Here is a 17777-nt window from a genome sequence, read left to right on the forward strand (position 1 = left end):
CAGTCCGGCTGCGTACGTTGTTTGCCTGCTACATTGCTGCTTCACTTCCTTCATCCAATTCACAGTATGTGTTTTTACAGTGATGCTACCAGAACAGAACTCTACACCAGAAGCAGATAACCAAGTAACTATTAACATCCGAAAAAGAGAGATAAAATCCAGCTCGCTGTCGTCTTAAATACTTCTCATTTTATTTATTCCAGAACATCATACCAAAGCAGTCTGATTCTTTATGGAACAGGAACGTGGTTTTTTGGTTTTGTTTTTTCTTCCAGTAAGCAACAAAGGCAAGAACAACTTGCTGGGGAAGAAAGCCACATTGCATAGGAACATCATGATCTCAGCGCGAGCTCAGCGCTGGGCCTTTCACTGATCTCTTCTGACATGGCCAAGCTTAAAGTTTCCAGATGAGGCCTTTCTCAGGAATGCAGGCAAAAAAGGACAATAAAATTACAATTGTTGTGCTTTTAAAGGGGAAAGAAAAGCAGCATTGGACAAACGCGCTTCCAGCACGTAACAAAAACAGTATTTTGAATTGCACGTGTCAATGCCATCCCCTGACAAGACAGTGAGAAAATGGGTCTGTGGTTTTGGAGAAGAGTGTTTTTATCATTTGGATGATTATTATCACTGTGTTTTTGACCTGAGAAATAGGGAAAGGTGCAAAGAGGTATTAAGAAATCACAGGCAGTACATTACTTAACAGTATTGAAACAAGACATTTTTGTGCTTCTTCCACGGATTTAGAACCCTTCTGGTTTGAGCTGACTACAGACAAACGCTCTGGAAAGTGAGCAGCAATGGTAACAGACTCAGTACAGACAGTAAATGGGTTTTATGGAAGGTTTTTTAACACGAGAACCTCTGCTGTGTTCCAGCACACCGACTGGCAGTGCAGGTTAAGGGAAGCCCTTCCCTGAGAGCTGCCCCACTGCAGGATGGTGGTCTGTACGGGGCACTGATGGGGACTTTGCAGCAATACTTCCCGTGCACGAGCTGCTCTCACATCAGACTGAGTGCTTTCACATTAACTAGAGGCTACCATCTTTAGTGCAGAACAGCTTCAGTTTATTTCAAAGTTAACAAAATAGATTTTTTTTCTTCGCATCATTAGCCCTTATAGATACCGTATTTCAAAAGTAATTTTAAAATGAGAGATAGAAATAGTTTGTTTTATTCTTTAAATGATTAATAGGTCAGTTCTGATGCCTTCTTGTTATAACCACTCTGTTCGGAAAGTGCTGGGGCTCTGAAAGGGAAGTTTTTGTCGCTTACTGTCAGAACAAGTTCCAGTTCTTGGAAATCCTGTAGCCTTGCCACATCTTTGTCCTTTGAATAAATACAGTAAGTTTTATTAGCTGATGAACCACATGTTCCATTTTGCAGTGGTACACTAAAATAATAGGCTTATAGTACAACAAAGCATGTATTTATCCATATACGTGACAGTTCTTTAAACTGGAAAGCAGAGCTCCTGCTGCATCTTAGCTTTGTCCTGGCATCTTACGCAGCTACTTTTGAGAAGGACCGCAATGCTGGTGCTGAGCACAAGTGATGAGTGGAATTACACCTGTACATGTCTGCTCTGTGCTTTCTTCCTCTAGTACACTGTTCTGAGCTGCACCCCAGCCACCACACTTCCCCCTTCTGGTCATTCTTCGTGAATCACTGCACTGCTGGGAGCAGGCTGGGGCTGTGCTCAGGAGCTGGCTGGGAGCTGCGTGGGGCTGAGGGACGGCAGTGTCCCACAGCTCAGGCTGCACATGCAGCTGCAGCAGCAGCGTCCAGGCAGCTGCCAGTCCAGGCAGCGTCCTGCGGTCCCACCAAGGCGGTCTGAAGTACGGACTGGACAGACTCCCTTCAGCAGCAGCCTAAGTCAGCAAGTGGCAGGACTGTTTTTGTCTTTTTTTGGGTTTTTTTTGTCTAACAAGGACTAAATCACTTTATACTCAGAGAAGATGCAGCATGCTGACCTCTGCAGTGCAGTGCCCATCAGTGCCCTGCCGCTGTTGCCCACAGTGCTCTACCAGCACATGAGAGCCAAAGAGGCCAAGGGTTCTCAGCAGAGCTGTGCAGTGGATCCCTTCTGCATGGCCTGTGTCACCAAAGCTAAAAGACAGCCCTGTGCACAGGGCCACACTCAGACTCTCTCTCAACACTGCAAGTCCATGCAGAACTGCACCAACCCAGCACAGTGCTGCAGGGCACTGCTGGTGCAACAAGAGCTGAGCGATCAACAGCAGCATCAGCCCCTGCTCAGTGCCTTCTGCAAGCACCGCAGTGACACTGTGGGACTGCGGTCAGTCTGACACAACCTGCAACACTACAACACCACCATGGTGCTGGGTGAGGGCACGGCTCAGGGACAGCTCAGCATCACAGTGCCAACCAACAGCAGAGCTCATCCTCCTCGCCTTTCCCTCTATGACAGCAGGCATTGCCCAAAGCAAACACTGTCATCTTTCTGGGACGCAGACGCAGTGCAGGTGATAAATGAATGAGTACTTTTTAATGATAACCTAATTAGTTTTGTAAATATATGCTACTGCATTCAGAATGAAGAGTTCTTACCTTTCTCAGCATTGTGTTTGGTAATTTTCTGATCTTCTGTACGTGTTCAGGGTTAACACCCAGCTCACGGCAACTCACTCGGAGCAGTTCCTTATAGGTCAGCTCTTGTCTGTCCAGCTCAATTTCAATGAAGTCATTTTCTTTAAGACTAGGGTTTTGTATTCTAACTTTAAGCACCAGTTCTATTCAAAATAAAAGGGTACATTCACAGGTAGATGTGTAAAACAATTAGAAAACACCATACTATGTATTTCTACGTTCTATCAGCCAGTCTTATCACCTGTAACAACATGAGAAGACCCCACACCAACAGCTGGGCAGCTGGCTGGTATTTGCCCACAGAAGGGCCGCCCACCTCAGCTCCCAGCTGCTCCTGCAGACGGAGCCAGCTGAGCTTCTCTCTTGGGCTCTTCAGTTGAAGGAGATGCCACTTAGAGAACAGAGTTACCCCACTTTCCCTGTGCTTTTACAGTGTTTGAGACAAACTGCGAATGTTTGCATCGATATTTTAATAGCGGTTCCAGCAAGAACAGCACTGCCTTTTATACTGCCTCCAAACAATTCCCCGGAGCCTAACGCGCAAGAACCCGGACAGCTGCAGGAGCACTGAATAAACGTCACAGCAACTCCTCCACTTGCACCGTCCAAGGTGACAAAACCCGAGGAGAGGTGAGGAGAAACGCTTTTGCCGTTACCTTGCATATTCAGTGGAAAAGCTCCTGTGAAGAACACGGGCTGGAAGGTCGGCACGGGCCCCGTGCAGGAGCCGCTGCCCAGCGGAGCTCCGGGCTGCTGAGGTCCGGCGGGGGAAGGAGGAGCTGCGCCCCACGGCGCCTGGAGCAGCGCGCTCTGAGCTGCGGCCCCGGAGCACCGCAACCCGGCGCACACAGCGGGAGCCGCGTCCTCACAGCGCGCCGACGGCCGCACGCACAGCTGTGCAGCGGGCGGCAGGGAGGAGGCAGAGCTCTGCCGTTCCCCGTGGGACGCGCTGCCGTTGGCAGGGGGCTCCGGGAGGCTGCTGCTCATGGAGTTGTAAATGTACGGGAAAGGTGGGTTAGCCAGGTAGTTAGGGATGATGGGCAGCTCCGAATTGGTTGCTACGTCTGGGAGTTCGTCCTCTTCCACTGTAAAACAAACAACAGGACGTTATCCGAGGCTGGTCGGAAAAATGCAGAAGTGCTGCTATTGCACTATGGGATTTTATGTGCATTTTTTGTGTGCGTGGTGCTTGTGGGGGAAAAGGAGGGGTAAAAGCACCACGGGACGGGAGGTGAATTAAGGAGCTCTGCACCGCCTCTCTACAGTAAAGGAATTGTTCTCAGGTGTTGAAATACAGTGAATGCAAAAGCAGAATCTGATCCAAACAGTGCTGGGAGCACCGTTCCCTTCTGAATACTGCCATCCTTCTTTCTTTTTCACTTGATTTTTATATTCCTTTCCTAATCCGTAGTTGGCATATCGTGGCACGGTCTCTGGTGGCACAATGCCATCATCTTCATAATGCAAAAGGCAATGAAACACAAAGGGTGCTTGATGTTGAGGCAGGTATTAAAGGGAAAAGCAGGCACAGTGCTGAACTGAAACACGACCAGCTCAGCAGCTGGGAGACAATTGTGAAAACAAAAAGAAATACAAAGGGGAGGAGAAAGGCTGTTAATCAACCACAGTTCAAATTACTTCTTCACCTGTTGCAGCAAGGCCTGCCCCACTCCAGCCATTATGAAACACAACAGAAATGCTCCAGCAATGCGCTTAATGAGCTGCTTCTCTGGGTGCTGATTTGAAAATTATTCAAGACAATGTCTGAACTTCAGAGAACAACAGGAAAATTAGTTGTTGTTCATGCACCGTGATGTTTCATACAAATTGGAGATATCTTCCCCTGTTCACCTTGGGAAAATCAGGATCTGTGTCTGTGTGACTGGTTGAATCATGGCATTTTTTAACACACAGCTTTTCCAGTTTTTGAGGAAAATCCCAACAACTTGGTGAGCTGGGTGTGGAAATTGTCGGTAATCTCTTCTGAACTCTAATTTCTCACTAAGCAGAGAGTACAGACTTTGATTTCTCACCAAGCAAGCAGCACAGATGCCAAGTCCTGTACTGCAAGCGTGTAACACCGCATCACAGCACACACAGCAAGGCTGGAAACAAGAGTCTCCGCCCGCCTCCCCGCACACAGCAGCACAGGTACCTCCCAGCATCCTGCGGATCTCCTTGTGGGACGTCAGCTGGGCCGGCCGCTCCCCCTTCCTGCTGAGGATCTCCTTATCTGCTCCGCAGAGCAGCAGCTGGGCCACCACAGCCGCGTGGTTCCGCTTGCAGGCCCAGTGCAGGCACGTCCTGCGCACCGAACATGGGAACAATGCTTGACTTAATTACTGCAATCCCCCGCTTGTTCTCACTGAATATAAGACGACCTAATGCACATCTAACATAGAAGAAGTTTTTAGCAGCAATGCCCCTTGCAGATGTGTGCTGCTTCTGGAGTCCGCAGTGACACCTGCTGATGCAGTTTTCCCTTCCCTTGCAATCTTAAGGCGAGGTACCACAGCAGCATCAGCAGGGTTGGTTTCAGATGCTCATTTATTGGGATATTTTTGAGGAAAATAGATATGACTTACGTATGTATTTTTCAATCTCTAAACGAGCAAGTTGCATACTGGCATGTGTGAGCTAAGAACGCGCTCCCCGAGGGCGCTATTTTTAGTCTTTAATTAACGCTTTTTGGGTTTTTGATTAATCCAATCAGTTCACCGAGCTGAGCTCTTCCAGAAGCACATCCGTATCACCGCCCCGTGCCGGGGACACAGCGCTCAGCACGCACTCAGCGGAGCGCACGGCCATCGCTCTCCCGTTTCTCCCGCTTCGTGCGGCCGCTCGCTCCCAGAACGTTCCCACAAGGGCCGCTTCGGAACGGCGGTTCGGACGGGGCCGCCCGGAGCATCGCTGCGCGCTCCGCCGTTCCGCTCGTCCCTACCGGGGAAGCTCCCGGCAACAACGAGCGCGGGGTCGCATCGCTCCCCCCGCCCTCCCCCCGCGTGGCCGCGCACAGCCGTGCCGCCGTGCGGAGCTCCGGGCCGCTCGGTGCCGCCGCCCGCAGAACGCCGCTCCGCCGCCCCGCCCCGCGGCTCTCACCACCCGTTGACTTCGTTCTGCGCGTTGGGGCTGACGCCGAGCGCCAGCAGCCGCCGCACCTCCTCGGCGTCCCCCAGCGCCGCCGCCTCCCGCAGCCGCTCCTGCAGCTCCTTCGCCTCCATCCCCGCGGCCGGGCTGGGAGCGCCGCCGGGCCGCGACGGGGGGACGCAATTCTGTGTGGCAACGCCGAGCGGGAGCTTTGGTTCCTACCGGCAGCGCCGCGTGCGGCCGGCGCGGCTCCGGCTGCGGTTCGGACTCGGGCTGCTGCCGCTCCGTCGCCCGCATCCCCTCGCTTCTGAGCGCCGCGCCGCTCCGCCGCCATCGGCACGGCTGGCTTTGCAAAGGCGCCTTCCTGCGCTGCTCGGTTTGTCCGAGCGGAGTTCGGGAGAGAAGAGAGGGGTGAGAAAAAAAAAAGAGCGCAAATCCCCCGAGCACCGCATCGCCAGGCGAGAACGGAGCGGTGCGGCCGAGAACGGTGAAAAGGAGGAGCCGCGGCTCGGAGTCACAGCCGGGGATGAGACCCCGCGGGGCCGGGCGGGGCAGCCCGAGGGCGGAGCTGCAGAGACGTCAAAACACAAAACAAAACCCGCGCCCCGCCAGGAGGAGCGCCGAGGCCGGGCGCCGTTCGGCCGAGAATCCCGCCGCCCCGCCCTGCGCGGTGCATTGTGGGCCGGGCGAGCAGCGCAGCCGCCATTTTGTCTGTGTCAGTTCGGCGCGGCGCGGGCGGTCGGGGCGCGGGGCCTCGAAGTGCCGGACGCGATGATTTCGGCCGCGCAGCTCCTCGATGAGCTCATGGGCCGGGACAGGAACCTGGCGCCGGACGAGAAGCGCAGCAACGTGCGGTGGGACCACGAGAGCGTGAGTGCGGCGGGGCCGCCTCCGCCCTCCTCCTTCCCCTCCCCCCCAGGGCCGGGCCCGGTCGGAGCGGCGCGGCGGGCGGGGCGTCCCCGCTCCGTGCGGGAGGAGCAGCCCGCGCCGAGGGGTCGAGAGCCGGAACCGGAGATCCGGGCGGGGCGCGGGGCGCGGGGCGCGGGGAGGCCGAGGCTCGGGCGGGAGTCCTGCGCGCGGCGCCGTTAAGCGGAAGCGGGGCGGCCGTTGGGCCCGGCGGGGCGGCGGCGCGGCCACAGGCCGGCAGGGCGGCGCTCAGAGAGCGGAGCGGAGCGGGGCTCCCTTTGTTGGCACCGCGGGGCTCCGGGGCTGAGTGCGGCCGTCCGTCGGCTTTCCTGCAATAAACGACGCCGATAAGGCTTGTCGCGCGCTCCGGGGAACGCTTTCCGCGGTAGAGCCGATCGTTAGCAGCGAATGGTGGCTTTTACTGCCGTCCGTCCTAGCGGTATTGCCGAGTGATTTCCGTAAAGAACAACTAAAACTGAAGCCTGGCAGTGATGACAGAGCTCCTGAAGGCATTTCTCTGGCAGAGATGGGACCTGTCGAAATACAGCTTTATTTCTCCTTTGCAATGCAGTTCTGAGCTACGATGCGTGCTTTAAAGGAACTGCCACAGTTAGGATGTGATTCCTGACATATGTTTGGTGTCCCTGTGGGTCAAACTGCAGAACACAAACAGTTGTGCTCTGTGGGGCTCCTCCCAGCTCAGAGCTTTCTCTGTACGGATTTAAGTTGGGAGAAGTGCCCCACTGCTGTCCTCAACTGTATCTGAGTGGTAGAGGCTGGAATGCGCTGTTTTTCACCCACATGTGTGTTGCTGAAGGTTGGTGGGTGTGCGTTCCTCCCAGTCTGTGAGATAAGGGCCTTTGCTGTGTGCCTTACGCTGCCCGATCCCAGCAGCTTGTTGGTTTTTAATTTCTGTTGCATAGATAAGTCAGGAAGGGAGCTGTTAGTTCAGGAAGTATTCACAGCATTCTTGAAGTCCTTCTGCACTTCTTAACCAAACATCGTTATTCAGTTGAGTGTTCAGTTATGTGTTTTCTTTTGATTCTGGACCCAAAATAAAAAGGGGATGTTCAGCCCTAGAGATACCGAGCAGATGGCCTGAGCCACGTGGGCCCAACTAGAGTAGTGAAGGGGATGGTTTTGGTTCATTTCTGAAGGTGAGAAACACTTTGTGTTGTCTTTAATCAGGTTAAGATGACTTTGTCTGTAAAAGAGAAATTTATTTTTTTCAACTTTAGGCTGAAGAGGTTGACTGTAATGATAGGAACCTCTTTAAGATGCCATTCAGCTGTTTGCATGTGCTCTCCAGAAACAGGGCTGCATCCCTTCTTCAGTGCTGGATCCCTCCCTTGTCCCCTCTGTGAGGTGCAGCCTCCATCCCTGTGGGAGCTGCTGCTTTGTTTGCACACTCCTGCCCTTACTGGTGAGATTCATGTTAAAATATAAAGATAAATTTCACTTTAGTTCTTTGCATCCCAGAGAGATTAAACTTGTAATGCTGACGTGTTTTGCAAGTCAGCAAGTGCAAGTAGGATTCAGAGAGCGGCACGCATTCATCTGCTTGAGTGCTGTTCTGTGTACATGTTAGGATCCTCCCTGGTCAAACTGCACAGCTGTCAACAGGTCACCTGTGTGCTGTCAGTGTCTTGTGCTCTCATACCGAAACTTAGAGTTTGTGTCATGTTTTCAGTTAGGGAAAGTTACCAGAAGGAGCTCATCTCTGTTTCCTTCATCATTTGTAGGTTACACGTGAGCAGATACAGAGATGTGAGGAAGATGCAGTGAAGTACAGGATGGGAACGGGTTGTGTGGAAGCCCCTGAAGCGCAGTGATAGCTGAGTGTTTGTTTGCAGTATTAACAGATCGTGTTTCTCATTACAAAACCTGTTGTAGAGCTTATGTTCTTACTTTGAGACTTTCCAGCAGCTGTATGTTTCAGGAGTGCTGGGTGTCCTTGGGTAATCAGTTCTACATCTGGCATAAAGGCATTCTGTTTGGGTCAGCAGGAGCTCGCCAGCACTGCATGCTGTTGTCTTGCTGCCTGTTGCAGTGCCCATAGGTGAGGTCTGCTCCTGGAGCAGCGGCTAAAAAGCTTCCTCAGTTCGAGTGTTCTTATGTGCACTGGTGCTGTAGGAGCGCTGGTGGTGTGAAGCATCTCCTGTGCTGCCTTGTGATGTCCTGCAGGAAGCACTGTGTGTCAGGAGGTGGGGGGCAGGTGGCTGGGAGCAGTTATCCCTGATAGAAGCAGTATCTCAAGGAATAGATGCTGTATTTAAAATGCTGTTTGATCCTACTACCTGTTTGCAGTCTGTTACGTGTTTGTTTTTTTTTAATGCCAGAACATGTAAGTTGTTTTGCATGGAGGTAGAATCTCTCATTCCTCTTTTTTTCTTTTTTTTTTTTTTTTGTTTTGTTTTGTTTTTTGTTTTTATTGGCTCGTTTTTGTTTTGGTTTGTTGGCTTTGGAAATTGGCTGAAGTGTCACTTGTTAATTGTTTGCTCAGGTACTGTGCAGTACTGTTTCTTCCATTCCTCAAGTAGGGCTATGGTTATAGACATTTTTACTGACTGTTTTATTTGGTGCCCCAGTGGCCTAAGGTAATGACAGGAGAGGTGTTCAGGTTGGGTAACAGTGGGTATTTTCATGGCCATTTTCATGTTGTGGGAGGCTGGGCTGGGCTGCAGGCAGGGCAGCACTTGGTGCAGTTCTGACCTCCACAACCAGATTTGCAGTCTATGATTAGTGTGGAAAAAGAGAGAGGACTGAGCTGATGGGGACAGCTGCTGGCCCTGGTGATACAGAGAGGTGGCTGCTGAGGGCAGGTTTTGGTGCTCTCTATTCACTCCCATTTGTTAAAATCCTTCCAAATGTATTTTAAGGAGTACAGTGTCGCTGCTCTGTGTCCAGCATGTGAGTGAGCGCTGGATCAGACTGTAATGTACCACATCAGCGATGGCTTCCCTTGGTGTGAAATGTTTAGCATTAAGAGGTACCACCAGCACAATGGGAAGCAGGCGTTTTGGGGGCGTGTTGTCATTAACTGTGGTTGTAGTGTTTGCTGCCACCACGTAAAGCAAAGGTAGGGCTGGATGTGGGTGAAACTTAGAGAAACGTTGCAGACTGTACTAAAGGGGAGTTTTACTTTGTAGCTTAGAAAATAGAAATAATTACCAAATGTCATCAATTCGCGAGGAAAAAGAAATGCTGCTTGTTTTTCTCTCACCTGACAGGTTTGTAAGTACTACCTTTGTGGCTTTTGCCCAGCTGAATTATTCACAAACACCCGCTCTGATTTAGGTAAGCACCCGTGTCGTGTCGTTGCCATTTGGACTTATTGCCATTTGTAAACAGCTTTACTGTCAAAAATGGCCATTTTGGAAATGACCATTCTTAGAGTTGTCAGTGACACCATTTATTAACAATACTTATTCCAAATCCTGCTTCTAAGTGGGGAATTTAATAATTTTAATTTTACGGTGTGAATTTAATAATCAGAGGTGGAGTTGCTCCATTTCTTTACAAGTGTTGTCTCCTACTTGGATTCACGCTGTCTGGGCAGCGTTTGAACTTAATGTTTTCAAGCTTACTTAACCTAAGAGGAAACCCACTGAGGAAGGTGGGAGAATTTGCCTGTGGCTGTGCTTCGTGGTCACAGATCTCCTAATTCTACTCTAACAATAAATATTTTAATTGGTCTTTATTTTAAAAGAACAATGCCTGAAGTTTAAGGAAGTGCTTTAATTACATTTAATATCTCATTTTACCTTTTTTTAAACCGTATTAAGGCTACACTACTTATTATTTTGTGTAGTTTTACTGATGTAGAAAAGTCTGGTAATTATCTTCTATGTGAAAACTTTACACATCATTCAGAGTTTCCTTTGGTTTTCTGACACGGAGTCACATTGGCATTCTTCCTGAAATGTTTCTTTCAAACTCCAAGCAAAAGAAGCAGAAAGATGTTCTGTATAGATGTGCAAACAAATTCTGATAATGTGTTTACAGCATTCAAGAATGCAAGCTTAAAATTTATATGTGGTCTTTTTAGGTCCTTGTGAAAAAATTCATGATGAAAATCTACGTAAACAGTAAGTATGTTGTCACTGTGTTAATGCACAGTGCTTCCAGTGTGCTTGAACTGTCCTATAAACAGGCTCTCCATGAAAAACTGACTTCTTACGCTTTGTATGAACATTTGTTTATATAAATTGCGCAGTACTCTGTTAGCTTCAGCAGAAGTTTGAGATGTGGCAGCAGATCATTGTTTCTTGTATGTTAGGAAGTGATGTGGGCTTTCATTTAAACAATGTCTCGCCATACAGGTATGAGAAGAGCTCTCGTTTTATGAAAGTGGGCTATGAAAGAGACTTCCTGCGCTATTTACAAAGCTTGCTGGCAGAAGTAGAACGCAGGATTAGAAGAGGCCATGCTCGCTTGGCGCTGTCACAGAACCAGCAGTCTTCTGGGGTGAGTCTGGAAGAATCATTGAGGCAAATAATTTTACCTCGAAGATGAAAACGTTACCTGTTTACTTTGTCTCCCCAGGTGACCCAAGAGATGCCCACTAGATCAGTCAGTTCCCATGGTAGCCTGCCTAGTCGCATTGGACAAGCCAAGTGGCTGCAGTCAGCCAGCAGGAATCCCTCTCTGCTTTCCCCAGTGCTGTTCTCTCAGATCAGTACTCAGTCCCCTCTCTGGGACCATTAATCCTGTCGGGTGTTGTCTTCACCCTGTGAAACCTCAGCTTACCTTCTATCCCAGTTAGGCATTTGAATTTAGACTGCTGTTTTTGTGGGCCATGGCCTCAAATGCTTTTGTTGATTTGGAGGGGAATTGAATAGAATTTGCTTCACTCAGCAAGGAGGGCACTGTGTCCAGGGGCGTTTCGTGTTAGACCAGTCTACTCATAGCTGTAGAGGTAGGATGAGGCCGTTCCCAAAGTGGCTCTGGAATATAAGAAGACACAGTTGGTGTGTTTCAGAATTTCCTGCTGTTTGTTTTTACTTAAATAAGTGATGCCTTTGTACCCCTTGGCAGGCAGCGGGACCTACTGGTAAAAACGAAGAGAAGATTCAAGTATTAACTGACAAAATTGATGTACTACTACAACAGGTGAGTTTATGTTCTGTAACAGATCTCTTAATTTTGTCACTTGCTGAAAGGTTTTAGCTTGTTTTTTGTTGTCCTTCAGATTGAAGAACTGGGCTCAGAGGGGAAGGTGGAAGAGGCACAAGGAATGATGAAACTTGTTGAACAATTAAAAGAAGAGAGAGAGTTGCTGAGGTCTACAACTTCAGTAAGTAACACGTTGTTAGTTCTGTCAGGTGGGATTCCAAATGTGGTGTAACATTACTTTCCCAGTCCCCTTGTCAGTGGTGCTGTAAAACAGGAGTGCAGGATTGGACAGCAGCATGGCATGTATGCGTGTTACTGTGTGCTGATTCAGTGCAGTGTCTTGAGTGTGGGTTTAATGCTTGCAAGTTAGGAAATTATTTACACTGCAGTCATACGGGTTTGTGTGCAGATTTTGCTAGGTCAGGTCTTAGTTAAACTTTGAGGTGTAGTTTCCTGTATTTAAGCAACTGAACACCACGCAGCCATTTGCTTTCTCTCTCCCAGTAGGACGGGAGTGGCAATACGTGGCTTATTCTTACCGTGTTCATCCTGGGTTCAGTGCTTCAAACGCAGGCTGTGCTGTTAGGACCTGGAGCTTTTGTGGCAGTAACAACAGTAATGGTAAAGTTCCGAATGTCTTCGCTGTCACCTGTCTAACATTTGTTTTTCTTTCATCTAATATGTTCTTTTGCAGACGATTGAGAGCTTTGCAGCACAGGAAAAGCAAATGGAAGTTTGTGAAGTTTGTGGAGCATTCTTAATTGTAGGAGATGCACAGTCCAGGGTAGACGACCATTTGATGGGAAAGCAGCACATGGGTTATGCCAAAATAAAAGCTACTGTAGAAGATTTGAAAGTAAGTATGTCTTTAGTTAATGAATGTAAAAACTGCTTGGAGGCTTCCTGTGGTAAACAGAGGGCCGACCTGTGGACTTTCTCAAGTATGTGAAAGACTCCAGAAATGGTGCATGTAGAAGATGAAATAGAATTCTGCTCTCGGCATTTGGCTTTGTGCGTGCACTGATGTCCTTGCTCGTATGTGATTGTTCTGTATGTGAGTGAAGAAGTAAATTCAGGTAGGAATTTTGTGGATGTTGTTAAGTGGCCTACATTCTTGTGAGAGTTACAAGGATAAAATCTCCGTGAGAGAGGATGCCAGTTTCAGGGGTTGTAGAAAATGCTTCTGTGTAGGCTGCCCTTTGTCAAAATGAAAGTTTAAGCTTCTGCATCCTGGGATTGTATGAAGAAAGTTACGTTAAATGGTTTTCCTTCAAAGTTCTTATTTTTCCCTGACTTATCTTGAAGGAAAAGTTACGGAAAAGGACAGAAGAACCTGACCGTGATGACAGGTTAAAGAAAGAGAAACAAGAACGAGAAGAGAGAGAGAAAGAGAGGGAACGAGAGAGAGAAGAGCGGGAAAGGAAGAGAAGGCGTGAAGAAGAAGAGAAAGAAAAAGAGAGAGCCCGTGACAGAGAGAGGCGTAAGAGGAGTCGCTCCCGGAGCAGGCATTCGAGCAGAACGTCTGACAGAAGGTGCAGCCGTTCGCGAGACCACAAGAGATCAAGAAGCAGAGAAAGAAGGCGAAGCAGGTACAGGACCAGAGTATTTTCACACAGCTTTTCTGAACATTAAAGTCTTGCGTGGGTCTGATCTGTCAGCCTGGGCCACATCAGTAACTTGTTAGCTTTGCTATTCTTCTCTCTCATTGAGAGCACATTTACTGTTTCTACGGATAAGAAGGTTTGGTGCACAGTTATGGCCTTCCCTGCATTTTTGGAAGTAGACGACGTCTTTGTGGTGAAGTGGTTGTACAAAGGAGCTTTGAGTACACTTGCTCCTGAAGGACAGTTGGTTTTTTTTGTTTCCTTTTTTTCTTCTCTTTCTCCTCCCCTCCCCCCCCCTTAGTTTTCCAAGGATTTCAATTCCTGATGGCTATTCTTAAGCTGCGAGGTTGGGTGTTTGAGATGAAGGTGGCAGTGTGAAGCCAGATCTTGCATACTGAGAAATATTTGCACACAGCAAATAGTTGTTTTCTGTAAACAGTGAATATATTGGAATATGGAAGCGGGTTCTGTTCTGTGAGTTCCAGCTGACATTGACATTTCTCACGTTTTCTGTGAATGTCCAGGAGTCGTGACCGGAGAAGAAGCAGGAGCCATGATAGATCAGAAAGAAAACATAGGTCTCGCAGCAGGGACAGGAGGCGATCAAAAAGCCGTGATCGGAAATCTTATAAGCACAGAAGCAAAAGCAGAGAGAGAGAACAAGACAGGAAGTCAAAAGAAAAAGGTATGTTTGTATGAAGGCTGAATTTGTATCAAATTCTGTAATTGATCTTTTCCTGACATCTGAAAAGTTTGTAGTTTCCAGTCAGGGACTGAAACTTCTTTTTAGCAACAAATCAGAGCTGGTTCGATAAGCTGAAAGTGTTGTAACTGATTTGGAGCGTTATCTTCTTCTAATCATTGTTAATGCCTGTGTGTGCATACATACACCCAGCATCCACCTCTCGTCTGTTACAGTAGGAATTAAGAGCTTACTACTTTGTCTGCAAGTTAAGTGTGCCGGGGTTTAGATGTGTTTTTAAGCTTGTGGCCTGTTTACCTTTAGAAAAACGTTTGCACTGTGATGAGGTTTTTTTTAATGAGTATTCTTCTGTTCTTACTGTTGACAAATATTTTTGTAATTACCCTTTGCTTTCATGTGTTTTGTAACAGATCAGTAGTTGTTTCCACTTGTAGCATCTAATAATTGTCTATTAGTTGTCATCTCCTTTATTTTTCTTCAGAAGACAACTAAAAGCACTGGTAATCTATGAATGCAGTTGAAGATAAATCTTGCAGAACTCCTCTGCTCTAAATGACAGTCCCATGCTGTCTCTTCCCCTGCTCCCCCCCTTGCTCCTTTCCTCCCCTCCATGCTCCTTCCCCCCCCATTTTTTTAATGTCTAAATGAATTGAGATTCGCTCGGTCGATACTCAGGTGAGTCTCAAAGAAATGCCATGCAGTCCTCAACACATCACAGCACTCCATACAGCATGGTGGCAGCTCGCTGCTGCTTACCAGAGACTGAAGTTTCAGAAGGGGTCAGAAAAGAGCAATAGAAGAGGCTTTCTGCAATGAAAGGTGCTGCATGCATGTTACCTGGGCCTGTTTGCTCTAACCTTCCCCATAGTTACCTGGTCCAGAGCCAGTTCTTGTAGAGTAGGTGATGCTTTGCCCTTCCATTGCCTGATTTTCTTGGACCATTTTGTTTTTTCTGGTTTATCCCAGTGCATTCTTAGCATTGATTCTTTTCTCAATTTGCTGTCTGTGCCCTTTATTGGCGAGTGGGCTTTGTTTTGTTTCACTGCCTGCTTGTGGGCAGAGGAGCCCATGTCTGGTGTTCAGGTTCAAACCCAGTGTGATAGTTTGTATCTTTCCATTCCTTACTTTCTTCCTACCCAATGCTGTGCCTTTTTCGCCTACTTCATGAATAGATTGTGCTCTTCAATGTTCTGTGTCTGTCTGTGCATATAAATAGCTCATCTTGTTTAAATTTGCTATATTTCGTAGGGCTTATGGCTTTTCAGTTCTTTCTGGCATCTTTTCATAAGTAGAGAGGCCAGTAAGCTTTCTTCAGTATATCAGAATTTCCAGTTTAAACGTGGCTGATTTCCTTGCTGTCCATTCTGTTTGCTGCTTGCTACCTTTTTCCTCTAGAAATGAGCTGTGATACCACTGCCACTTCCCACTGATGGGGAAATCAGTTACACTTTGTTTTTTTGACTGTAACGTGTAGAAGTATGAATAGGCCTTTGAGAAGGACTGTAATGCTGCAGAGCTTTGTGCTTTTCTGTCCGGAGGAATCTTTTTTTTTAAAAAAAAAAAAAAATTGGGAGGACAGTTGGTGTTTTTTAAGAACCAAGTGTCGAGTTGTGCCGTGATGCTGTTGACACTGTTGCATTCTCATGCTGCTGTTAACTGTAGGCAGTTAATTCAGCAGTTTGCTGTGGATGTTCATGTGTCTGCAGTGTGAGGCTGGCTGCTCACTCTGGCAGCCTTCACTCACTGCTCTGTTGGACATACTGGCTTCAGAATGGAGTTGTCTTTATATACACTGTTAATCTCCAATTTATACAAGTAAGCAGGAAAGGCCTGACTGTAACACATGGAGTGCCTTTCATCTTGAAGTCTCAAACAGCTTTTTGAACATGAATCTAGCAGGAAAAAAAGACAAGGCACAGACCCGAGGCTTGCCTACTGTTACACATTAAATCACAACCAAGCTTTGAAAACTCACAAGTCCTGGCTTTTTGATGGCTAAAGTGCTGTGGCCTACAGTGACCTTCATGGTTATATGAGGAAGTGTTTGAAATCTGAGGCACGTTATTTCAAACTCCTGTTTCAGGAGCAGGGAAACATCTGCTAAAGGAGAGGCAGCTGCCAACCATAACCACCAGTTGAGCATGAACACAGCTGCTATTTATGTAAGCTAATCTCAGCATAGGTGGCATAAATAGTTGGGGGGGGGGGGGGGGGGGGGGGGTAGGTTGTTTGAATACCTTCATTACATGAAGGATCAATGCTGGCATGTGCCACCAGGCCACTTCTACTTGGCTTATCTCCTGCAATCTGGATTCATGAACTTGCGTAAAAGTCATTGATTTGGTGCTGGTCTTCCTGTTAGTCATTAAACCTCAGTAACGTCAAAGCACTCAAACTGTCAGTAAGAGGATATCGTGTTTAACAGGCTGGCTTTCATTCTCTGGGCAGTAAAACTGTTTGCAGTGTCTTGGTAAGAATTCTTACAGAATGTTACAGTTTCCCACACAAACAAATAGGAAAATGTGCATGTGTTGAATCAGGAAGCAGAGTCAATGTGTGATTATACACAGTAGATCACAGCTCAAATAATCTATGCGGAGTACCAACAGCAAGCTAATTGTATGTGCTTATTCAACAAAACCCAAGTCTTACTGATGGGGAACGCAGTGAGGGAGCACAACTGTTTGCAGATACGCCAGGAGTGGGAAGAATTGCAGTTGGTTGAACTGCTGGTCAGTTCTGCTTGGCAACTGGGAACTCTGCTGGGGTAGAACTGCTCTATCATCAGAGGGGTTAGAGGAATGCCACAGGTTAACAGTCATTTTTAATCTCAAACAAAATTATCCCTCCTGACCTAATTTGAGAAACCAAGACAAAACAAAACCCTGCACAATGCACATCCATAGGGCTATTAAGATCTGCCGTATCTACATAGGACAGAAGATAAGATTATTGGACTGACTACTAGTCCTCTGCGGGGAAACAAGACTACTATTCCTCAGTGGATCTACGTGTGCATCGGAGATACCTATAAGACACAAACAGAAGACTTTGTAACAAGGTTAGTTAGAGTGCCATCTACCTGCGGAGTTGCAAACGGAGGGCAGGCAGAAGGGCGTTGCTCAGAGTGCCGCGGCGCTGCTCAGCGGAACCCAGTAGCCGTGTTTGTAGGCAGCTGCCCTGTTGCTGTGCGGAGGTTCCCCTCCCTCTGGCCGTGTGTTAAAAGCAGCGGAGCTGGGGTGATGCTTCTCTCCTGAAGCTTAATTTCCGCTTTGTCTTTTGAAGTACAAAAGTGTGTCACGCCAGCCTAGGTGGTAATGCTGTTTAAAATAACTTTTTCAGAGTGTTCGGTCTGTGCGCTCCTGTTCTGGGGATGGATTTATGTGTGCCTGTGTATGTTTGTTCTAATTGCCCAGGCAGCAGGGAGCAATTGGTAAAACGAGCATGAATGTTCAGTGTGGTAACATCTGAGAGGTGGTTCTTCTGTTTGGATTTTTTTCTCTCTGAAGTGCCTTTACAGAGGGTTGAATATTACGATGTGTAGTAATATGGGAAGAATTGATATTTTATTAAATTTGCAAACACAGAATTTACAGACGAGGCACACAGCTCTGCTACTGAGCGTTTTTCTTTCTATGGAAATACTTTATTTCTGGCTTCCTTCCTTCTTGAAGATGACTGAAGAAAAGATGCATTTCCCAGCAGGTAGCGAGCTCCTCAGTGCCAGCCAGCTTTCTCACTGATGATGAAAC

General features: G+C 47.8%; 2 protein-coding genes across 3 annotated transcripts in view; one reads left to right on the forward strand and one right to left on the reverse strand.

The window, feature by feature from the left end:
* Positions 1 to 1188: 1188 nt before the first annotated feature.
* On the reverse strand, positions 1189 to 5831 carry ANKRD40 (ankyrin repeat domain 40; the record flags this gene model as incomplete). Its single annotated transcript, XM_079544450.1, has 5 exons — positions 1189 to 1329; positions 2572 to 2753; positions 3267 to 3695; positions 4766 to 4914; positions 5710 to 5831. The coding sequence occupies 5 exons, from the start codon at positions 5829 to 5831 to the stop codon at positions 1189 to 1191; spliced, it is 1023 nt and encodes a 340-aa protein (XP_079400576.1).
* A 637-nt stretch (positions 5832 to 6468) lies between these two features.
* The window catches only part of LUC7L3 (LUC7 like 3 pre-mRNA splicing factor), a gene marked incomplete at both ends in the record, with an annotated part of 12366 nt that continues 1057 nt past the window's right edge, over positions 6469 to 17777 (forward strand). For both annotated transcript variants that reach the window (XM_079544402.1, XM_079544403.1), the window contains 9 exons: positions 6469 to 6567; positions 9834 to 9900; positions 10652 to 10691; positions 10926 to 11070; positions 11641 to 11715; positions 11795 to 11899; positions 12413 to 12574; positions 13024 to 13307; positions 13847 to 14007. In XM_079544402.1, coding sequence (XP_079400528.1) covers positions 6469 to 6567; positions 9834 to 9900; positions 10652 to 10691; positions 10926 to 11070; positions 11641 to 11715; positions 11795 to 11899; positions 12413 to 12574; positions 13024 to 13307; positions 13847 to 14007 — 1138 coding nt within the window. The remainder of the gene's footprint in view (positions 6568 to 9833; positions 9901 to 10651; positions 10692 to 10925; positions 11071 to 11640; positions 11716 to 11794; positions 11900 to 12412; positions 12575 to 13023; positions 13308 to 13846; positions 14008 to 17777) is intronic.

This window comes from Tetrao urogallus, assembly GCF_951394365.1.
Source record: "Tetrao urogallus genome assembly, chromosome: 18".
In the NCBI taxonomy this organism is placed as follows: domain Eukaryota; kingdom Metazoa; phylum Chordata; class Aves; order Galliformes; family Phasianidae; genus Tetrao; species Tetrao urogallus.